The following is a 25581-nucleotide window of genomic DNA, read 5'->3' on the forward strand; positions in this document are numbered from 1 at the left end:
AACCCTCCAGCACAAACCGCCACCAGCTCTCCCGACCTGCGCCCAACAAATCCGAGGCACAGCCCAGCCATAGCTTCACATTAAAACCAAAAATCTAGATTGCAGGGTACAATACTTCCCAAGTAACCACGCAGCTCGGGTCGCAAATCACGCGCAACACGTCACAAATAAAACAAACACTACCCCGCCCGTACAACCGAAACCGAGCTAGGGTAGAGAAGGGTCTCTTTCCACTCCAACCCGTACTCAACTGCACCCACAGGGTAGCGCATCCCACACACACTGCACTCATGCATCCATCACGACCCGATCCGCACGGTCACCTGGGTTGCTTCTATCTGCATGACCTCTCCCAACCCGTAACGCAGAGTTTAAATCCCTCTCTTGCATTACAAAGCAGTCCCTCTTCCCAAAGTTTGTGCGTGGTATAAATGAGATTATAAAGCTGAAGAAATCGTCACCAACACAACCGCCAACAATGAGCACTCAATGGTGTCGGCAGAATCAATGACGACCCCCTCAGTCCCAAACCCAATTATCCTACACTACCCAAGTAACCACAATGTTGAAGCCGTACGCACTGCACGTACGAAGTACATATAGACCTACCCGCACCGCCTAAACAAACCACCTAGGCCGAACACAAGCGAAAAGCGGCGCCACCACTGTTGAACCACGACTAATACCAGTAGGAATAATCGCAATTAAGCAATTGTAGATCCATTCCCCGCTCCTACTCAGCCCTAACGATCCATAGCAATGCTTGTCAATATATGCACCCCACACACGCAACCTTCACAACCCAACAGTATGGTCACTTGAGTATCCCTGGGATTTTGATTACATGATGGTCAGGGATCACAGCCATCAAAACGTTCCACACTTTACCAGGGCTTGCGACCTGTAACCATGATGATTTCCACTATGGGAAACCATGATGGCTAGCGGTGTTACTTTGGTACCTAAAATTAATTTCAAAGAGATTTTCCAAAACCACCTTTTGACAGCTGGGCAACTGTTTGACAGCTCTGCCCAGTACAAAATGCGACGAGGGGTGATTCGACAAATCGCTCCCATACAAACTTCAAACTGTTTTTTAAATAGGTTCCCGAGCACCAAAATTTATGGAAATTTGGATTTCGGCTCAGTTTGGCATGGAGATTCAGAATATGGGATTATCTCAATATCGCTAAAGAAGCCAATTGTTTGTCATACGTGTACTGACTAGAAATCCCCTACCTAGAGATGAGCGGAAGTTACATACGTCGATTCGGCAACGCTGTTTGTTTTGTTTACAACAGCTGCCAACACTTGCTACAAAGCTAGATGTTCAAACTTTGTGCGTGACTTCGTTGTGGTTCAAGTTGTTTTGTTTACATTTTCAAATTATGGTAGAATTTTTTTTTCGAAATTTTGTTGAAATAGCGGAGCAATCGAAGAAATTTGAAATTTATTGCAAAAGTGTTACGCTAATCATATCGGCAGAAGTGAAGCAAGAAGCAGCAATGGAAGTTTTTTCGACAAGTGTGGCAACAAAAGTGTCGTCATAAGCATGAGCTTTTGAAAGCAGAATTAATAATTTTTTATCTTTTTACTAAACATACATATGCCGCCAATTTCTCGATATTAAAAATAAATAATTTTAATTTATTTAGTTCCGATTGCAATACCGTTCAAACGACGCCTTCCTACGAACGACAAGCATGTTCATTTGGCTCACACTTTGACAGTTCTCTCTGCACGATTGGCTCACAATGGCCGCCTCCGCAGATCTCTATAATGTAGGATTACTAGTATTGACCATTGACAAATAATAGCCAAACGGCAAACGTCTGCTAACGTCTGATACGTCAAATAGCCAAATATTTGCACATATTGGCAAAGCATGTACTGAAAGCTTTTTGACATAAAGAGTTGAATGATCAATCCACCTATAAGTGAGATGAAAAAATATGTTTTCCAAAAATGCAGATAGACGTTTGATGTCCTCGGCAAAGTTGTGCAATATGCAATTTTGAACAACTTTGTCGAGGACGCCATAATGCTGAATCTCATACTTTACGAGATATATTTCGTTGTATGTGCATGACCCCTAGAAATCATAACTTTTTAACGGGATTTTTTTAGATTTTTCGCGTCTTCTACAAAGTTGTTTGGAATGTTAAAATACATGTTTTTGCTGAATACCGAAAAACGCTAGCTTTTAAAATTACAAAGATATTTACAAATTACTGATATTTATAGAGTAACTTTGAACTCGTGTTACTTTTTTCGGCGCAAAATAGCGCAGAGAACAGTTTCGAATAATGAAACAACTATATTTCTACTATATCAGAATGACTTAAACTTTTGTATACTAGTGTATTCTTTATGTGTAATGGTAAATAGACAAACAATTATCAAATATTGACATTATTTAATAACTTCTTTATTTAACGAGATAGAATGTCGCAATGTTTAGCAAAATTGTGTATTTTTATATACTCAACAACTTTGCAGAACAAGCAAATAATGTAAAGATTATGAATTAAAAGTTATAATAAAAATCAATTTCAGAGTGATTTTTAAATATTTTTTTTATAATTTGTTAAAATAATCATAGCTTTTTACCAAGATTTTCTACAATGTTTTCATGTTCTAGAAAGTTGTTGAGCACATAAAAATACACAATTTTGCTGAACATTGCGACATTCTATCTCGTTAAAAGAAGAAGTTATTAAATAATTTCAATCTTTGATAACTGTTTGTTTATTTACCATAACACATAAACAATACACTTGTATACAATAGTTCAAGTCATTTTGATATAATAGAAATATAGTTGTTTCTTTATTCGAAACTGTTCTCTGCGCCATTTTGCGCCGAAAAAAGTAACACGAGTTCAAAGTTACCTTATAAAAATCAGTAATTTGTAAATAACTTAGTTATTTCAAAAGCTAGCGTTTTTTGATGTTCAGCAAAAACATGTATTTTAACATTTCAAACAACTTTTTAGAAGACGCAAAAAATCTAAAAAATCCCGTTAAAAAGTTATGATGAAATATATGATTTCTGGGGGTCATGCACATACAACGCAATATATCTCGTAAAGTATGAGATTCAGCATTATGGCGTCTTTGACAAAGTTGTTCAAAATTGCATTTTCCACAACTTTGCCGAAGACATGAAACGTCTATCTGCATTTTTTGAAAAAAATATTTTTTTCATCTCACTTATAGGTAGATTGATCATTCAACTCTTTATATCAAAAGATGCGCCTTGTAGAAACTTCTCCGAAGAAACTATATCGCTAAAATCATCGGTTGAAACGTTATTAAAAAAGCGCACGAAATCGGCAAAATAAAACACTGTGCAATGTTTCAATATTGGAAATTTGATGCAACTTATAAGTGAGGCAACATCAAAATTTTATTCAGAATCTTCTGAAGTTGCTTCTTTCTGGTATTGCAACAGCTCGACCATATTGGGACAGCGTACAACATGGCCGGTCTGAAAATTTGTTTATAAATCAAAAAATTGTTTTTGCGACAAAGCTCAAATTTTCCATTGTTTATTGTACTTAGTTTGAATACTTTCTATATGATTTTTAAAAGTTAAGTTTTTATCTAGTAAGAGTCCTAAATATTTATTCTAGATTTTTGCGATTTTCTTTCCCCTTCTTTCTGCGGGGCTCCGACGACGGGACGCCAAGCAGTCAGTAGTGTGCGGTAGTTCGGCAGCAGCAAAGTTTCGCGCGCTCGCTTTGCTAGATTTTTGCGATTTTCTTTCCCCTTCTCTCTGCGGGGCTCCGACGACGGGACGCCAAGCAGTCAGTAGTGTGCGGTAGTTCGGCAGCAGCAAAGTTTCGCGCGCTCGCTTTGCTAGATTTTTGCGATTTTTTTTCCTCTTCCCTCTGCGGGGCTCCGACGACGGGACGCCAAGCAGTCAGTAGTGTGCGGTAGTTCGGCAGCAGCAAAGTTTCGCGCGCTCGCTTTGCTAGATTTTTTGCGATTTTTTTTTCCGCTTCCCTCTGCGGGGCTCCGACGACGGGACGCCAAGCAGTCAGTAGTGTGCGGTAATTCGGCAGCAGCAAAGTTTCGCGCGCTCGCTTTGCTAGATTTTTTGCGATTTTTTTCCTCTTCCCTCTGCGGGGCTCCGACGACGGGACGCCAAGCAGTCAGTAGTGTGCGGTAGTTCGGCAGCAGCAAAGTTTCGCGCGCTCGCTTTGCTAGATTTTTGCGATTTTCTTTCCCCTTCTTTCTGCGGGGCTCCGACGACGGGACGCCAAGCAGTCAGTAGTGTGCGGTAGTTCGGCAGCAGCAAAGTTTCGCGCGCTCGCTTTGCTAGATTTTTGCGATTTTCTTTCCCCTTCTTTCTGCGGGGCTCCGACGACGGGACGCCAAGCAGTCAGTAGTGTGCGGTAGTTCGGCAGCAGCAAAGTTTCGCGCGCTCGCTTTGCTAGATTTTTGCGATTTTTTTTCCTCTTCCCTCTGCGGGGCTCCGAAGACGGGACGAGTGTGCGCGCGCCGTGGTTCGAGTCGGTTCCGAATTTTTCGCTTCCCTTCGGCGCTAGTTTCCAATACACTTATAGTTGACAATAAATATTTTCTTTCATTTTTTGCATTTACATAAAAGAGTGAAAAATGTTACTTCGGGTTCGCCGGTCGAGAAAAAATCCGGGCGCCGACAAGTGAGTCGCGTTCAGTGTATTTTTTTTTTTTGCTAGTTCTTGCGTCGAAAAGTAGTCGGTTGTTAACGGTGGTTTGTGTATATTGATCCATTGTCAAATCATATCACCAACCATAGGTGACTCCCGGACTGACAATGTACCTTACCTTACTAACAAAAAAATCCTTCCTGAGACAAACGTGGGGATGCAGCGATTCGCGGTCTTTATAACAACGTTTGTCTTACTAACATTCCCTTCCATCCTCGATGACCGTAAGGACGTGGCCGGCGCCGTTATTGACCTTATTAAAGTTGAGAGCTCTCGATCTGTGTACATTGAGAATAGTAAGCTAGTCCCAAGCCCTATTCATTGGTTCCTTGTGCAATTTCGATTGCTCTGGTCAATCACGAGGTAGCAACTACGAATTGTGCGGTCATCTATGCTCATGCTCATGCTCATGCTAAGAGTCCTAAATATTTATTTTCGTCCGACCAATTTATTGGAGTTCCTGTCATAGTGACAACATTTCTACTTGATGGTTTCAAATAAAAAGCTCTTGGCTTATGTGCAAATATGATAAGTTGAGTTTTGGAGCATTTGAAGAACAAGAAATCTTCCATTTTTGCAAATAAGAAGAAAAAAATATCTCAACTTTAGGAACGTCCATAAATTACGTCACGCGAAATTTGACAATTTTCACCCCCCCTCGTCCCCCCTATGTCACACTTTTTGTATGAGGCATCTAAAATTTTTGTACGTGTCGTCACGTCACACATTGCCGAACCCCCCTCCCTCCTCAAAGCGTGACGTAATTTATGGACGTTCCCTATTTTGCAAATCCTGCAAATGACACTCGCAGATACTGCAAACTCCGCACAGATGAAATTATTATTGTTATTATTTATTTAGCACTAGCTGTCCCGGCAAACTTTGTCTTGCCGTCTTGTGGTGGTTTGACAACTGCAGGGCTGTTACAGGTGGCGCGGATTTTGCGTTTTTCGCGGTTTTTGCGTTTCGCGCGGATTTGGCGCGTTTTTGATAATTTCGGCGCGGTTTTTGCGGAAAGGGTTTTTAAATGCACTTACATGAACTATATAGACATTGAGCTCAACACAATCAGAAAAAATAAAGAACATTTTCAAATTTGAGTTAGGTATTAATTTTGTGATTGAGTAAAAATAATGTTAGTAGTCACTAGCTTGGAGTGGTAGATAAGTTGCACTGCACTAAACGCTCAATTTTTGAAAACAGAGAAGTTCCTCTTCTGAATTTCGTAGTCAACCTCTTGAAATCATTTCTGTCTTAACCATCATATTTTGGCTAAATTTTCCTATAATTTTTTTGGACGGGACTTATTTAGAAATGTCCGACGTTCGAAAAACATTGAATCATGGCAAGATTTCTGCAAAAATTCCTAGAATTTCTTGGTGATTTTGAAACGGTTTTTTTTTTTGTGGAATTTGCAAAAAGACGTCACTGGAAAATTTGGATAAACATTTGATTGAATTTTGTAGTTAAATTGGTAGAATCTCGTGAAGAAAATCATTGGTTTTGTAGACTGTGTTACTTGTAGAACTTCTGTCGAATCGATTTTTGTTCAACCAGAGTGAATTATCCCAAAAATAGGGAATCGCGTTACTTGGGCGGTGGCTTCTATATTCGTCTGTTTCCACTACAACTCAGTCAAATTTGAACCAATTGACACAACTTTTGGAATGTGGTGAGATAGATATAGTATCTACCCGTGTACAATAATTCAAGTCAATTGGTTCAAAATTCACTGAGTTATAGTGGAAAACAGAAGAATATAGAAGCCACCACCCAAGTGGCGCGATACTCTATGTAAACTTCTGTTGTCAGCAGTGCTGAAAAATTCATTTCGTCATATCTAAATTCAATCACCTACAGCTCATTTTAGAAGCAAAACCTGAGAATATGGTTGATGGAAAACTTGTGCGGCTAGACCAGTTCTGCAAGAAAGTCACGGAAAAACTGCTATTTTTCGAATATTTAAGGTAAATGTCACGGACTACCTGTGATAAATGCCAATGATATTCACGGTGAATATCATTTGGCATATTTCAAAGGTAGTCCGTGACATTTACCTTAAATATTCAAAAAATAGCAGTTTTCCAGTGACTTCCTTGCAGAACTGGTCTAGTCACATAAGTTTTCCATATATCATATTCTCAGGTTCAGCTTCTAAACTGAGCTGTAGAAGGTTGAATTTAGATGTGACGAAATGAAATTTTCAGCACTGGTTGTCAGGGTAAAATTTATCTTTGATTTCCAATCGGAGCTTTCGTTGAGAGGGAAGTAGCGAGCACAGTTAATAAAGAGTTTCTTGGAAGAATTTTTGGAGGATATTTTTAACTTGGAAACTTGAAGCTTTGGTATCCTATGGAGGACATTCTTGCTGAAATCTTTACTGAATTTCCAAGAGTGTGGAGTGGCCAGAAACTCTTATCATAAGTTTCTAATAAATTAATACTTCCCTACATACCGTTTGCTCAAAGGCAAGAACATTTGCCTGACTTTTTTTATGAAATGTTTCCTATTCAAGAAATATCTCCCTCAAATATTATTCCTATTGGTATTGGTGATTTATTTAATCGATAGATTATGTTAGAATGTTGATTATGATTGATTTTTATGATTGATTATGATTGAGAATGTTGATTATGAATTATGATAGATTATGTTAGTATCTACATAAAAAATCCGAAAATTTTCTTGCAGTTCTCTCGAACGATCTTTTGGGACTTACTACAGATTTTATTGCACGTTTTCTACCATAATGTTGGTTATAATTATTTCAAAGATTCGTCACGAATGCTCCTTTCTCACTGGAACTGGAACTGTTTCAGGGAACAGAAAACTCCATTCTCGTAAAAAAGTAGTCACCCTGATTGACCAGCAATCAACGGACTATTTATTCAATACTTGTTATTCCTATTCAAAAAAAAAACTAACCTGTTTGCAACAATTTTATACTATTGGTTGATGTGGAAGTTGCATTTTAGATCATGGATGAATAATAGTTGAAATCGGTTTTAACTTTAGAAATGATCTTCATCTGGAGTGCAACAAAAACCATAAATAGTTGAAAAATTCAGGCTTTTTATGAGTTTGAGTCATCAAAATCATATATTTTGTTTTGGCGCGGATTTGATGACCTCGGCGCGGATTTCAAATGGCTTGGCGCGGATTTTGCGGTTTCCAAATCGACACTTTTGTAACAGCCCTGCAACTGTTGAGCTCAAAATAGCACCGCACTCTAGATTGGTTTCATTTCGATCGTGTTGATTTCCTTCCCAGCTTATAAAAAATCAGTACTTTATCAATTTTCTTACATTTTTCAGTTAATTTTTGTAACTTTTTATACATATAAACACAGCCACCATGAATACGAATCGAAACGTGCAAGGGTCATGCTGATCGGTTCGGTCGTTCGTGAGTTTTGTTGCCTCAAATACAATTCACAAAAAAAGAAATGAAAAATTTGATTTACCGTCATGGCGCCATTCACCGTGGGGGCTCCATTCACCGTGTGCCTTCGAATATTTTTTCATTATTTCCATATTATGATTGAATGATATGACAATTTCCGGTGAATGGCGCCTTGACGGTATGTCAAAGATTGAAAAATAAATTGCAAATGTATGCAAATAGCAGATGTCGTATTCAGAGGTACGAGAAAATCAACACTCACGGAAGTGAACAAGTATTTCGATCTATAGCAAAAGTAAATATTCCAATTTATGTTTGATGATTTCAATTCAATATGTTTTATTATAATACGCAATAAAAATTCTTAAAAATGCTGTTTTCTTATTTTGTTTCAACATTTATGTTGTTGGTGAAATTAGGAACCCAAAATTTGTATGGATCCCTAATTTCGCGCACTCTTTTTTATAACTTTGTTTTAGAGGTTCATGTGTACTTGTAGCCATCGCATGATTCGGTTATTAATAATAGTTCTAATCTGGAGCTCGATTTGTATAGGTCATATGTGCTTTTGTCGATATAAAATTCGATCAGTTTATTCTAGTTATTGTAGCAATATGGAAGATATTTTTGAGACTTTTAATGATGGAGCGGAAAGCTTATTTTGTGAGGATTCTGCTGTATGTATCAACTTTGTTCATTTTCAACGGTTTTCGCTACAATAAGCGAATCTAACTGATAGAATTTTTAATCGACAAAAGCACATACGACCTATTCAAATCGAGTTCCAGTAATAACTATTTTATTTGGTTTAAAATTAGCTAGGGACTGCTCATAAACTATGTAGAAAGTGAGAAAAAATAAACAAATTTATAAATGTGGGAATACTAAGGGTCTGTTCCAATTGGCGAATTAAAATTAATTTTTACTTAAATTTAACAGTTCGATACTTCCCCCGTTCACCTTACAATGGTGCGTTGCGGTGTAAGATCTACCACACCAAATTTAGATCTTGCTTTATACATATTTTCCTGTCTAAAGTAATCAGGCAGTTATGTACATTCTAAGATCTAAGTTTGGTGTACTTTTTTCTGTATGTGTTATATTTGAAATTTTTCTGCTAATTGACATTTTATTTCAGGAGGATTCAGGTAAATTTCATTTATGAATAAATGCTAACCAAATATAATCATAACATTTTAGTTTTCAGATAACAAAAAGGTAAGAATGTTCTATCATATAATAAACAATCACACATATAAACAACATATCATATCATATATATCATATATTGGGAAAGGAAGGGACCATCAGGGCATCTGATTGAAACGAATTGGACAGGAGCTTGGGACTGCCTCCTCCTTGTTGTTAACAATTCGTGGATTGAGGGCGGGCTCTTCGACCCCATCTATTGGGAATATTCTGTCAATCGAGGGCTTGATTTTGCAGCTGTTCGTGAGAACTTTCTTTTGGAAGGAGATTCTTTTCCCTGACGCGGATTTCGCGCAAGTGTCTCTGCTTGCGGGTCCGCACAACCCTTTTTGACCCTTCATACAGGAGAATGATTGATCACTAACAACAGCACAATCTTGATCAAATCGCTTTTCAGATTATTCCAGTGCTATAGGCAGCTGCCTTGCTACAATAGATGGTAGAACAAAATCATCATCAAATTTGACACTTCGATACTTAAACTTGACAGTTTTCCTAAGGAAATAATCATCGAACTGTCAAGTTTAAGTGAAAATTAATTTTAATTCTCCAATTGGAACAGACCCTAAGTAAGCTCAGGATGATTTTATTTATCCAAACATTGGAAGTAGTAGCTTACAGCCGCTAGTTTCATTCATGCAAATTATTGGCGTAAGCCTTATTCTGCCCATAACTGCATAACAGTCACATTCGACAGAAGTAGGCATTGGAGAAAATTGAGCTCAAAGTTTGCAATTTGCACTAGTATGGGAAAGGATCTAAATCTCAAAAATTTGGCAAAAATACAAAATTAATTACTTCGCAATGAAATCTTCTACAGCTCTTCTTGTATGCTGGGCCAATAGTTCAAAAAATACTAGAGCAAAATATGATTCATTGTACGTTATGAGGCCAGTATGTATTCCCAGTGTGACTGTTATGCGGTTGCATTCGTTAATATTTGTTAATGAGACAAAACGACTTGGTATTTTTTTCACATTTTGTGGAACAAACTTGTAAAGTTCATTTGGATAGATGAAAGTACTGATGATTTGGAGATGAGCCCCGTTATTAACTCAATTTTGACAAAAACTGCAAATGTTACAAATATGCAGTTATGGGCAGTATTGCCAGAACACAAATTTGGAAGACGACATTTTACTAGAACTAAAATAAATAAATAAATAAATAAACATCCGGGACGAACATGGGAAACAGCAAATATTCACTCATATTTTGTCACAGGCATCGATTTTATCTCCACGTTATGGTTTCATTGGTATTGTTAGAGTATGCTACCTTTTGAAAATTAACACATTTAGGCGAATTCTACGTTTTCTAGAGTGAGCGAAATTTGGATCCATTTTGAACGAAATTTGGAACCCGTGCACGAAATTTGGCACTTTCAAACAAATCAAAACTACATATTGCTATAACTATCTCGTATAATGTGAAGTTGCCTAATTTATATTTTTCTTGTGAGCTACAGTACCAGCACTAAATATTATTGAAGAAATTAATCTGATATACTTTATGGTAAAATTTCAGACGTTTATTAAACTTTTAGAATTCTTAAGTGCACGAAATATGGGCACCTCACGGTAACACTGAACAAACACAGCATATGTTCTTTGATTAATTGCCCTTAATCCTTCTCTGCTGATCGCTTATGTGTCGTATTTCCATTTCAGCTGGCACGCACGTCATTTCATTGGCATTTCGTCTCATTTTAACGAGTAGTGGTTTTAAGTTGAAACAAATTAGGTTCCTGTTCTCACCCTTACTAGTAGCCACTATGACCAGAGCAAAAACCATATGAGACTCTGTATTGGTGAAGCCGTTTATGTTGTACAAAATTAAACGTATATTAAAACCTATTAAAACCCTCTACTTCCCATGGTTACTCTAGAGCACCATCGATTTTCGACGAACTCGAAACAAACGGAATTAGATGAATATGATGCAATGGTTTTTAGAATATGATTCGCTTTCTTGGCATAGAAATAGCCGTTCAAAGTCGATTTTCGACGAACTTCGGGCAAACAGAATTAGATGAATATGGTGCAATCATTTTTTTAGAATATGGTTATAACCTCATAAAGTTAACTCAATTACCATCAGTAGGTCGGCTCCATAGGCACGTTCTCCTCCATTTGAGAAATTTGTGCCAATTACTAACTAGGGTAATTTGCCAATTGTTGCACGGCTAAAAACTCGCCTATTGTTGCACACTCCATGCTTTTCTTATGGGGTGTGCAATAATTGGCGATTTACCCTACTTGTTTCGATAGTTGAACTATTGATAAACAATCAAACACCTATTGATTTACAACCAATTTTTTTTCATTGATTTCGAAAAATTTAGCCCATTTGCAATAACTTTTGTTCTACCACTTTTTTACGGAAACGCTTTTTTCGCCAAGTCGTGGGAAGGAAAGGCTTAAACAAAAATGTTCATTTACGTGTTTGCATGAGATTTGTTGTTTTAAAGAAGCATGGCTGCATCTTGCCATGTTGATTCACACCATTCTCACTTCTAAACCATGCTTGAATTCCCATTGTGGTAAATTTTGTCCAAAAATTTACGTTTTATGATGTTCTTTAATATAACGGTCATATTCATAGAAATCAGCCCAAGTTGGGAATACTTGCAAATTTCTTACCATATCCAAGGTTGCGACCATTCATTTGCAAAGATTTACATTCATTTGCTTTTATCTCAGTTTAGAAGCATGCTATCGAAAAACAATGTATGGATGAATTTAACCTTGTAGTTTTATCTGAAAGCTTGCCGAATAACATTGGCGTCGCAAACGTATACCAAAGTCGTGAGCGAGCTGTGAAGGCAACTTTCCTCAGCGTGAATGTAATTTACATTCACCGCGTGGAGAGTTGCCTTCACAGCTTGCTCACGACTTTGGTATACGTTTGCGACGCCAATGTTATTCGGCAAACTTTCAGATAAAACTACAAGGCTAAATTCATCCATACATTGTTTTTCGATAACATGCTTCTGAACTGAGATAATAGCAAATGAATGTAAATCTTTGCAAATGAATGGTCGCAACCTTGACCATATCCTCACTAAAATTGTATTGTTCCATCCTTAGTATATCTATTTGGCACAATACTTGGGATAAAAAATCAAAATTTAACATTATGGACTCTATTTAGCTACCGTAGAATGAAAAACTTTTCTAGATCGACGGCGTTCTTCTATGTTATAATTATTTGAGAATCTACTTATCATAGTTTGTTCTGATAACCTACACTGAAAAACAAGAGAACCCAAATTTGAGTATTTTTAAACTCACTTTTGAGTTCTTTTTTGCATCCTGTTTCATTCGCTCTCTTTATTGTTGTCAGAGAGTGAATAGCAAAACAACCCAACTTTGAGAGTTCGATGCGGGAAGCCAAAATTGAGTAAGTGGCACAGTACCGAAAGTTGAGTAATTTTAACTGACGGTTGAGTAAAAAGAACCTTGACTTTAGGTACTTTGGCCGTATACGCCTAAATGCAAACTACCTACCTGAACATCGACTCCAGCAACTCAAAATTGGCTTCCCGCACGCAACCTCCAAGTTGGGTGGAATGAACTCACTTTTGGGTACTTTCGTTTTTCCGTGTAGTTATTACATGCCGAGCAGTTAGCACTGAAAAGTCACACTAAACGTCAAGTTTTGTTTTCTAGTAGTCATCTAGTTTTACTAAAACGCTCGTTATCCAACATATAATTGTTAAAAGTGAATATAAGCTAATTAAAGCCGGATTAGAAACAGCAGATGCGGTTCGCTAAGAGGTCATCCACAGATCGGTCATGTGAAACAATGGGGCGGACAAGATTTGTGAATTCTCGCAATTATTAATTTGTATTACTACTGATGGAAGGAGGAAATAAGAGTTAAAGAGTACATACTCGATTGTGGATGATCTCTTGCGGCTGAAAAAGAAGGCTGATTAACAGTAGTTGGTTTGACCCTTTCCTATTCACGACTGGCATGATTTGAGCCAGATTAGTTTACATTAGTTTTAACGTCGATTAATTGATAATATCGTTCATCAAAAGTTCTACCGTTACCGTTCTCAATTATTTGAAAACACAAATATTGATGTTGCTATTAATACTTTTACTTTATAAAAGTTCACATGCCATTGTGTATTGTCAAAAATCAATGTAGCTCCGGAGTTACCGTGGGAAAGATAGGGTCGTTAAAATTCGTCAGTGTACTTAACCACTATGGACCGCGTTTCCAACGGGATGTCTTCAGCGGTGCCTTTGGGTGGATAAGAACGATTGGTTATCCTCCATATCCGTCCATATATTCCTGGAATGTCTTCACCAAGTAGGCCTTCTTCTAAAATAATAGACAGAACAAATATGGGCCGCTCATATCCGCCGGCCCAACAACTTCAGCAAACAGTTACGTGAAGTTGCGCTGAAAGTCTGCAGTTTTTGAGGCTAGGGAACGGAGAGGGGTTTGGTTTAAACTAATTAGTTGTGAATTCACATACTTCGTTCGATTCCTTGCAAATCGGATTATATGTTCCCACTGTCATTCCCGACCTTTCTCATTGTGGAACATGTTGCTGGATCTGGATCACTCCGCGCTACTCTTCCATTATTAACTTTGATATCTACTTTTCTAACAATTATCGTCATGCCCTACTACCTAAGTACCTATGTGGGAAAATACAACATAATGGGCTGTTTGCAGTTCAGAAGGATTTTTTCGGCCATGCATTAGCATGGGAAACCCCTTGCCTGAATCGCTCAAAAAACTGCCTTCCTTCGATCGCAGCACGCAGCTGCGAAGAAATGACAAATTCTAATGGAAAGAAAGTTTCTGCCAGAAATCACTCAAGAATTTTCTTGAGTTTAATGTTTATTGAATTGCCATAATAAAGATTTATCTGGTTTATGAACTAAGGTAGTAATAAAGGTTTGTGAAGCAAAGATCTAATTAAAACAACATCCAATGCGTTTAAGCATTCAGAATCGACTGACTGCTAATTTATTTCGTTTCATAGTCCTTCGGCTAACTTCCGGTAACGAATATGATCTAAAGTTTCCGAATGCGCTAGGGATATGCATATAAAATTAACATTAAAATTAAATAAATCATCCTAATCTCAACCCTATCACTACCCGCATAAAAAATACGGTAGAAAAACCGAACGTTGTATTGTAACACTACTATTTAGAACCATATTTTTACAATAGACACCACTGTAGAATAAAAAATAAAAAAACAATAAGATGTAATGTAGACACCATACCGTGAATTGTAAATAAGATTTTTACAATATATTATACAGGTTGTTAAGTATCGTAACAATATAAAAAAATATTCTTCTCCATATATATTTTTTTGCAAAACCATACATTTTATTGTTAATGAATTGTTCAAAATACTGATACGTGGGTTTAAATATACCGTACATCGTATGGTACATGAATGGTTTCAAACAATAAAATGTACCGTTAATAAATTGTTTTTAATTGTAATTTCACTACTGGTTATACATTTAATCAAATGGTTTTGTTATGTTGTATTGTTTTACTTTACATAAACCATATATTGTTATATTATCTTGCCATTTTGCTCCTGTTAATGGCATCTTAGGCTTATTAGATTTATTAGCATGCGCTTTGGGAATTCTCCAGAGCGTTTTGGATAACCCTTCATATATAGGATCGCCCACGTACACGTCTGAGTAGTCTCTGATTGCATTAACAGTTGAAGCTTAGGCTCCCATGCCCCACCGGCCAGATAACCGGGTTTTGCAAACTTAGCATTATTTGTGGCAACACTTTGAGCGGCATGATGGAACTATGCCGAGCGCGCTAAGTGTTATTAGACAACTAATGTAGTTGCATGAAGTGGGTGACGAGGTACATAAGGATCATTACAGCGTGCTTAACCGTTATTGCAATATTAAGACACCAGTTTGACTAAATTTCGAAATACATAACAACTAATGAGATAACTGTCAAGTTCGATTCAAAAATAAGTTAGGTTAAAAAGCGAACCCACAGACGAACCTATATTAAAAGTCATTTCAGTGTTCAGTCTAGTCCATATGTTAAAGATGGCTTTACGTCAAAGATAAAGTTTGTCAATCGCATTTGATTCGATTGTGATCGAAGGCAAGTTCACATGAGAGAAGAGGAGAAAACTCCCCTAAATGCAAATACAGAAAGAATAGTGTTGAACTCATCCACTGATTTACGGTAATCTGACCTGCATCTTTCCGGGGTGGCCTACATTCGTATTTCTCTCATCGCACTCTACACACCTAGCCCGCCATATCTCTTGGACCCCTGCTTGGATCTGCAGTTCTTAGGACATCTGGTTTACCACTGATTTAAATATATTATTGACTTTAAATTGATGTTTCAACTTATTCACTTTTTTCCCTTTCCTTTCCTTTGCATCAAAAAAGTCACATCAACAAACAAAACGAAGCACGGAAAAAAATCCTCAACTGAATAAATTTGGTGTTCGATTTGAATAGGTCGAATCTGCATAGGAATCACAGCAAACATACGACCTATTCAAATCGAACACCAGAAATAATTAAAAATTCACGGAAAAATAATGTTTCGGAAAAGTGAATGGTTCAAACGTAAGAAATACAGTATCATATATTGTTACATAAAAAACCAATGTAAATGTATAGTATAGCAAACCATTTCATTACCATACACTTATTTGTAGCTGGTACACTGTATGGTGCAGGAATGGTTTTCACCATACACCCTATGGTTAGTTTTTATCCGGGTACCTCGACATTGCCTATTATTTTGGTTGGGCCTTGGTTTTCGACAATAGTCACATACTATGCCCTACGACTGTTTCGCGCCATTCAGCAGGGACTTGGTCTGATACCCAATTTAGATTCTCCATTCCATGAAATATACCGCACCTCTTTTGAATTGTAATATCTTACACGGAATATCATTCTCCTCATTTTAGCGACTGTGTAATCTATTGGATTAAAGTCTCTATCAAATATGAAGCGACTGATCGGAGACTGAAGACTCTATACCAAATTTGGCTCAGAGACTCAGAGACCAGTGAGGTCAGTTTTTCTCGTTTGTCAAAGACGATTGATAAGACAAACTTTCCACTGTATATGCCAGCAATAATCGTCACATGAATGTAACGGCTAGTGCTTGTTACAATGTGATCTAAAGGAGTAACTTTCCCTCTTATAAAATGGACACCAAAACTCGATTTTATACATATGTTATAAAAAACTCGGCCACATTACTCCTCTTCCCCAAATCCTCCTATTCCTTCCGGTCCTGCCTCACATGATCATTATTCTTCACATAAACTACTCACGGGCCCGTGCTTCGACGCTGGCGCTACTCCACCAAACCGCTGGACGATGGCCAATTCCCTTCGTCGCTCCGTCGTCAGCCAGGGGCCTACATCGTCGAAACCAAAACATGACGCTGAATGCGCGCGCCCATCAGCATCGGACGGACGCCGACGACGGCAACATTCACAACAACATCCAAGCGCTTCGCTTCATTCGTCCTTCTTGTCGCTTTCTTCGACGCAACGACGGGTGGCGGCTCATTTTCACACCGACTGGGCTTCAATTGAAATTTTCAAATTATCTAGAATGTATGTTTGCTTAATTTTTTTATGGGTAATAGACTATTACAGTAAAATATGCATAGCATACATCAACATTACACAGATTTGTCGGTTGTTACACTCATTAATTGAGCTATAACAGAGAAATTCATTCGATGTCGAACGAGCGTGCGTGAGTGCGTGTGAGTGCGAAACAAAGCGGCATCTGCGAGCTGCGACGACGCAGCACCGTCGGTTCATCGGTGACGATGACAGTCGGACTGGGCGACAACGACGGCGCCTTGCTTCCATTGACGATATATATTATTGTTTACAAACTTCACCTGAAAATTTCAATTGAAATTGAAAATGTAGGATCCTGACGTCAGCTGCGTTCCGCTCCTCCCGATCGCATTGCTTCTTTCAATATGCTGCTGCATGCTCTAGGGTCTTCCCGGTGGATTTTTCTGCCAAGGGTTGGTGCCAAACTCGTGTTCTTTTGTGGTTCTAACTCGATGGGATCATCACGCGCTGGGTTTCGTACCGCACTCCCGCACATTGTACACGTCGACCGTCGCATACTACGACCGAGCGGCTACGTTTACTCAAAGGGCGAAGCCCGCATGCTCTCGTGTTGTGGATACCAGGGTTGGTAACCATCTGTTTCGTCACCGACCAACGACGAAAAATTGAAAAAGTTCGTCAGCAAATAAAACTCCGTCACTTGCATCATCATCAGCGACCGACAAAGAAACTACGACGACGATGAACCGAAAATAAAACAGGGACTATAGTTTTCGTCATTCTCTTTTATCTGCGTTTGCAACGACAGAAAACGAACATGTTTTCGTCACATGGTATCAGATTGGAGGTGAAAGGCGATCCAGTCAAGCTTTTACTGACGATTTAGCCTCTGTCTTTCGGAGCTGTTGAATTGGCTCTGATAGTATGCTTGTTGTGCTGCCAATCTGAAGGTTGATGGTTCGATTCCGAATGAAGGCGTGTTTCATTTTTACATTTTTTTTTTCTGATCAGCCATTCCCGTGAGGCTGATTATTCGTTCGCCTGCCCTGTTCGGTGCAAGCCATTCAACGAAAATGCCAATAAAGTGAAACGGGAAAACTATTTCGTCGCGACCAGCAAACTGACTGACGCTGTTTGAAGAAAAATATTCAAGAGCTGCTGACTCAGTGACGCAAACTTTTTACTACCCGTTGTCGTCAGTGATTATGCTTCAGCTCCGATGACTATTAACAACTGTGGTAGAGGTGGTGGAGAGTTTCTCATCGGGAGGTTTTCCTTCTTGGCGGACTGCCGAAGGTTAACAGATGCGACGTTTACGAAGGTAGCTTTGTTGTTTCGTCTTGGTAATAGGCCTTTTCAGTTGGCATGTCCGTGTATGCCACTGTTTACTATAGACACTATAGATTCCATAGACTCGCGGAGGCGAAGACAACTGTAGCCAAACGAACTGTCAGTTCGTGTAGCCAAACGAGCATGACGTTACGATTTCAATAGCGATAAATGGATTACGTGACGTCATATTTGCTCGGTACACTCTAAATTCACGGTAAAACACACTAAAATCGTATTGCTCAACCATGTCTCCGCGAGTCTATGGAATCTATAGTGTCTATACTGTTTACAACTGTCGAGCAAAGGCGCAAACGCTGAACCACAGACAAACAGACGTAACACCTTGAACGATTTTCATGGAAATCCATCGCCCAGTTCACACTGCCATCACCTGGTGGAAAAGTTGCACGAAGCACTGTGTTGTGCAATATCGTCAACAGAAGGCGCTAGTGTGAAACGTCAAACGCATAGAAAAATGATGCGCGCGCCTCTGGTTGTGAAAGCCACAACTATGAAAATTTAAAATGATCGTTAAAAGCGTGGTCGATGGAAATTTCGCAAGTGTTACGTCTGTTTGTCTGTGGCTGAACTGCCATTTTCATAGAAGAACTGTCAAAGACCCGTAAAATCAGCTGGTTTAAGATAAAGACACTAGAGATGGGAAACCTGATTCAATTTTGAGAGTGAATCGCCTCCGATTCATTCTCAAAAAAGAGTCGACTCTTTTGATCGATTCAGTAGCTCGTTTTGGAGATTTGAAGAAAAATGTCGATTTTCGATGTGAGCTGACTCCTTTTCGTATATTTCTGCCTAGTTTTCAAGGAAATCTGATTTCATGGCACGTGAGTTAAAGACATACACAAACGCCTGAGCATAACGTTAGTAAAATGCAGGATACACAGATTTTTCTTCATACCATTAAAGATGTTGTCAAGCTAATTCTTTTCGGTACTCGTTGGAATCGTAATGAACATAAGTAAATCGTAACTCTTTTGAAAAGAATCACGATTCACTCACTCGGTTTCGCGAATCGATTCTTTGAGTCGGTTCGCGAGTGAGTTACCCATGTCTAAAAGACACTATATGCATACAGCATACAGTGTCTTTAGTTTAAGCCGTCAAATGAAAAGGCCCATTATGTGTTCGCCAATTTACACAAGCAGCTGGCTGGCGTGCTATTCAGGAGTTCCAAATACGGATTAAACGGGGCAGTGCAGTATCGGTTGAAAAAATTTTAACTTTAACTATTGATATCACTAAATTGCCAAAACTCAACGAAATACAAACACTAATGTAACATGCTTTACAATACAGCTGGAAAACCTAAAGCAACACCTGGCCACCATAATACATGAAGCACTAAGGCGAAGGGTCGAAAAGGGATTCCTCACCTTGATTTCTGCATTTTTGCTACAACATATAGATTGAAATTGAAATTTATTTGACGCATTATAGTTTTCATATGATTATTGGTTATTTTAATAAAAAAAAATCTCTTAGACTGGCCAAAAATTACGACACAATACTCGGTTTGCGGCTGGTTCTCCATCCTCGGTTAGCCACGCTTAATGCCCGCCAGATCACATTTTATCTGGGCCACCCATTGTAGGTCATCATTTTCACATCAGAATCCTTAACTATTTCAGTGCTTTTAATTAAGTGCTATCATTATGATAGATGCGAATTACAAAAAATGCCAAACATAGTTTGATCGTTACTAACAAAACCACATATTTACAGTACTTTGGAGTATCACGATTGTGTCTCGGTCAATGCCCGTTGCCAACGTATTTGCGATCAATGGGATCGTCTGGGAGCGTTGACCCAGCACCGCCGTCAAGGTTTGGATGAAGCTGAAAGAATCCTTGAGAAGATTGACTTACTGCACTTGGAGTTCGCCAAACGAGCTGCTCCTTTCAACAATTGGCTGGATGGAGCCCGCGAGGACCTTGTCGATATGTTCATCGTACACACGATGGAGGAAATTCAAGGCCTGATTCAAGCCCACGATCAATTCAAGGCAACTTTGGGTGAAGCAGATAAGGAATTCAACGTAATTGTCGGCTTAGTCCGTGATGCGGAGGCTATCGTCAAGCAGGAGCAGGTCCCTGGAGGCCTTGTTAACCCTTACACTACTTTAACTGCTGATGCAATAAGCCGCAAATGGTCTGAAGTACGCGCTCTGGTTCCGCAGCGTGATCAAACTCTGGCAAATGAATTGCGTAAGCAACAGAATAATGAAATGCTCCGCCGGCAATTTGCCGAGAAAGCCAACGCTGTTGGACCATGGATCGAACGCCAAATGGATGCCGTGACCGCTATTGGAATGGGTATATCGGGATCACTTGAAGAGCAGTTGCACCGTCTGAAGGAATACGAACAAGCAGTCTACGCTTACAAACCAAGTATTGAAGAGCTGGAGAAGATCCACCAAGCTGTACAAGAGTCGATGGTCTTCGAAAATAGATACACGCACTATACTATGGAAACTTTGCGCGTTGGTTGGGAACAACTGTTAACGTCTATCAACAGAAATATCAACGAAGTAAGATCTCACAACAAATTGAACCATTATGCAAATCATCATTACTTATTTATTTCTCTGCAATTGTAGGTCGAGAATCAAATTCTCACTCGTGATTCCAAGGGAATTACACAGGAGCAGTTGACCGAATTCCGTTCCAGCTTCAACCACTTCGATAAAAACCGCACGGGTCGCCTGGCACCAGAGGAATTCAAGTCATGTCTAGTGTCCCTTGGATATTCGATTGGGAAGGATAAGCAAGGAGATATGGACTTCCAGCGCATTCTAGCCGTAGTAGACCCGAACAACTCCGGATACGTACAATTTGACGCGTTCCTCGACTTTATGACTAGGGAAAGCACCGATACCGATACTGCTGAACAGGTTATTGATTCCTTCAGAATTTTGGCCTCGGATAAGGTAATATTTACAGGAATCAACATTACATACATGGAACATGCTTTACTGATTTTTTTTTATATAAAACAGCCTTACATTTTGCCGGATGAACTTCGTCGCGAGCTGCCACCAGATCAAGCAGAGTATTGTATTCAGAGGATGCCACCATACAAAGGACCGAACGCCGTTCCTGGGGCTCTTGATTACATGTCCTTCAGTACAGCACTGTATGGGGAAAGTGATTTGTAATTGCCACCGGAGCAATTCCTTTGGAGATTGTCACATTATATTGAGCACATTGAGTAAAGCGAAGCAGAAACAACTCCGGTTATATGTTACATGCCATATATTGTGTTAAGAAAAGAAAAAAATGACGAAATAAGATCTTTTATGTCATCGATAACCAGCTCTTATAAACCGGTCACTTGTTGTCTGGTGACGCGTTTGTTGAATCAACATCCATCCAATCGACATGCGAATCAGAATGCCATAATTCGATAAAATTACAAGATTAACACAGAGGACAATGCTACGATGTGTGCGAGAAGAAAAAAAAAAAATATTGGAAAATGTAATCCTACAAATCAACTATTTATTTTTTATTAGCTACCCACTAAAATTATTTTTTAATAAAATGTGTTTTCGAATCGACAAAACATGATTTCGGGGTATTATTTTTGGGATATCACTATAACCTAGAAGATAAAGTTGGCAGAAAAAAGTGATTTTTTTGCTAAATGTTATAGACTGTTTCAGAAATTATAAATACACTTTGTTTATTGAATTGAAGGAACTGGTTTAATGATTTTTACCAACTTATTTCAGAGAACAGCATATTGTACTCCATATTTGTATATTTCCTTTCAATTGTCTTGATATTTTAAAGAACAGTCGGATTCTCTAACAAATAACTTAATTTTTCAAACTTGCATTTGCACAAAGGTGTTTTAATGATTTCAACATTATTTATCACTAAATACCAAATATTATCTAAATTTTTATCACATTCGCTTTTTCAACAAGTTGTCTAAGGAATGCCTTGATCAAAATTTGGGAAAAATCGATAAATGCATTTCCACAACATTTTTTCGGAAATTAAGTTTCTTATTTTTCAAGGTTTTCTATGGAACATAAGAACTAGGGAATCGCGCTACTTGGGCGGTGGCTTCTATATTCGTCTGTTTTCCACTATAACTCAGTCAATCTTGAACCAATTGACACAATTCTTGGAATGCGGTGAGATAGGTATAGTATCTACCCGTGTACAAAATTTCAAGTCAATCGGTTCAAAATTGACCGAGTTACAGTGGAAAACAGACGAAAATAACAGACGAAGAAAACCACCGCCCAAGTAGCGCGATACCCTACCACACAGTTTCTTAGCTTTCCTGAACGCATTTAATCTAAACAAACTGATTTTTTCAGCTCATTCGATCCTTCAGATGGCAAAGGTTCTCATACCATAAAAATGAATGCAGTGAGCAGTAATTAAGACATTCGTTTGCTTAGCGTTTGTTGCTACTGGTTTTGATGATTGAGTACCACCATCAGGATTACCTATGGCTGCAGAGTCATACCGGAAGGGAATTATCTACCTGATGGTTTGTTGTAGCTTACTAAATTCACTGGAAACCTTCGGAAGACAACACGATGGTTGTTATCTCGTGACAAAGTCTGGCCACCCAACGAACATTTGTCCAGAAACCAAGCTTCCTTAGCCCTTTCCTTCCCACGACTTTGAACGACTATGCCAAAAAAGCGTTTCCGAAAAAAGTGGTAGAACAAAAGTTATTGCAAATTGGCTAAATTTTTCGAAATCAATGAAAAAAATTTTGGTTGTGAATCAATAGGTTTTTGATTGTTTATCAATAGTTCAACTATTGAAACAAGTAGTTAGTAGTTGGGTTAACCTTATGAGGTTATAACAATATTCTAAAAATTATTGCATCATATTCATCTAATTCCGTTTGTCCGGAGTTCGTCGAAAATCGATGGTGCTCTAGAGCAACCATGGGAAGTAGAGGGTTAGGCTACCCCTCCCAATATCCCAAGTACCATGTAATTTAAATATAATTTATTATATAGTTGACAGGTAATTGATTGTACCTGGAATATTAAATATTGATATACAGAATTGTAATTGACTTACATTACAATAACAACTTTATTTACCTGAACAACAGCGAATTTTGATCTTATAATACTCCTGCATTTAAATTAACCAAGCTGGAGAATTACGCAACCAAAATTGGTTATGGTAGATCTTACACCGTAACGCACCATTATAAGGTGGTCTACCCACGTTACGGGTAAGCGTTTGTTGTTACTGGTTTTGTAGAGAAATTTGAAACAAAAATTTATGTATTGAGAAGGCCCGTAATGGTGGTTCTTGATCAAATATTCCAGTAAAAATTACTCTTATCAATCGAGAAATATCTTTTATTATTGATACAGTAATTTTTATTGTGTTTGGATTTGAATATTTTATCTGTGAGATTTTTTTCTTTTCTACTATGCTTCATTTTTTTGACCACTTTGTGCAACTTCAAATTTTAATCATCTAGTTTAAAGAGCCCTGTTTTTTTAACTTTTACTAGAAACATCAACAAAATTGGTATTATTTGCTTCGTTAGTATGTTTACTAAAAGAGCTAGAAGAAACTTTTTTGGATATTATGCTTAAATTGAAATGGCAAATAAAAAGAAAATCGGGTTAAGTACGGTTTCTTTGAATTCCACTAAGAATTTGCATCCTTTGACAGATACGTATTTCGACCTCAACTGTAAGGTCGTCTTCAGTGTCTTGTACTTGACTCGACTGAAGACGACCTTACAGTTGAGGTCGAAATACGTATCTGTCAAAGGATGCAAATTCTTAGTGGAATTCAAAGGAACCGTACTTAACCCGATTTTCTTTTTATTTACAGATAGGGTAAATGTACCAATAGTGGTGCTATTAGTAGCTCCTTGTAGTAAAATAATTGAATAAAATTGATAATACCCCAAAATAAAAATTCTGAAAACGTTAATCGGTAGTTTTTCACTTGAATTTGCTAGGAAAAATGTAAAAACCATTGTTTATTTAAGTTTTTGCTAATAAATTACTTGCACCAACTATAGGTACACGGTTCCTATTATGGAGGTAAAATTTAACATTGGTTCCTATAGTGGCGCATCCCATTGAATTCTTATGGGACCCACCACTATAGGAACACTACCACCACTATAGGTGCAAAGGAGCAAAAAATTTAAGGAAAATAATTGTTTAAAATAGGTTTTTTCGGCAAATCCTGAACACAAAACTGAATTAATGTTAATAATTAGTTATGATGCATCTATTAAAAATGTCATTTGCAAGCTTTTTGTTCGAAATAGTGCTAAATTGGCACTACCACCACTATTGGTACTACCTCCACTAAGGGAGCTTTTACCCTATTCCCCTAACAAGCCCAGGTTAATCATCATTGAAATGGCAGTTAATCGCTAGTGTATTTATAATTTCTGAAACAGTCTATAGTTCGACTTATTCTGCCCCACTTCGCATAACAGTCCCATTTGCGGAATTGAGAAAACAGCGTTTGAAGTTTGACAACTCGCTTCCATGTAAAACTTTGAAAAATTGACAAATATTTCGATAGTATCAAAACTTTTACAGATTGCTTTGCACCTCAATACGTAACTGTGAAAAATATAATGTTTACTTCAAATTTGTTCAGTTTTGTGTTACAGGGCACACAAATCCACGATGGGACTGTTATGCGAGTATTTTCAATATGGGATATTTCATTGTAACGGGTATACATATGTAATTTGTTCAGTTAGTGTTTTTCGTAATCTTCTATAAAAGAATCTCCTTAATTATTAATAAAATATTGGACCAGTCTAAAAGATTTACATCGCCTTTCTGCATGAACTTTCATTAGAACTCACGAGTAGCACCTCTTAAGACGGACAGTTAAATGAGTTACCACTATAGCCAACACGCACATGTGACCTGCAGGCCCAAAAGGCATAGTGCTAACACTTTTTGCGACATTGCGCGCTCGGTGCTGTGCATTGACCCCCCTAAAGTTGCATTCAAAGGATGTTGAACTTAGCCGAATGGGGCGACTCTCTCTTGGGTCGGAGATATAGACGAGTCGCATGACGAAAGACTTCCGATGCAGACCACCCTCCTATTGGGCCGTTCTTTCTATAAACAGCGGAAACTATAGTGCAGGAAACTACTGTAGAGAAATAACTTTATTAATTAAAATACTAGAGCTAATCGACCACGAACGTGTTCACACATGAATGGCGTTTCACTGAATGAAAGCACACATTGAATGGCGCGCAAGGGAATCGCGCCGTCGCAGCAGGCGGTGCTTTGTGCTGCCAGATGCGAAAGCTCACAGTTGTCAGCACACCCGTAACGGCTAGAGCATCTT

At 38.3% G+C, this 25581-nt stretch overlaps 1 protein-coding gene across 9 annotated transcripts in view; it reads left to right on the forward strand.

Annotated features, from left to right (window-relative positions):
* Window positions 1–21816, forward strand: part of LOC109432788 (alpha-actinin, sarcomeric) — a 101718-nt gene extending 79902 nt beyond the window's left edge. For 8 of the 9 annotated variants that reach the window (XM_062858702.1, XM_062858710.1, XM_062858703.1 and 5 more), the window contains 3 exons: window positions 19973–20777; window positions 20847–21176; window positions 21246–21816. In XM_062858702.1, the coding sequence (XP_062714686.1) occupies window positions 19973–20777; window positions 20847–21176; window positions 21246–21404 (1294 nt within the window). In that variant the 3' untranslated portion in view covers window positions 21405–21816. Of the gene's footprint in view, window positions 1–19972; window positions 20778–20846 lie in introns of all 9 variants that reach the window. The other variant, XM_062858706.1, reaches the window with a different exon arrangement.
* The last annotated feature ends 3765 nt before the right edge of the window (window positions 21817–25581 follow it).

This window comes from Aedes albopictus, chromosome 3 (genome assembly GCF_035046485.1).
Source record: "Aedes albopictus strain Foshan chromosome 3, AalbF5, whole genome shotgun sequence".
NCBI lineage: Eukaryota > Metazoa > Arthropoda > Insecta > Diptera > Culicidae > Aedes > Aedes albopictus.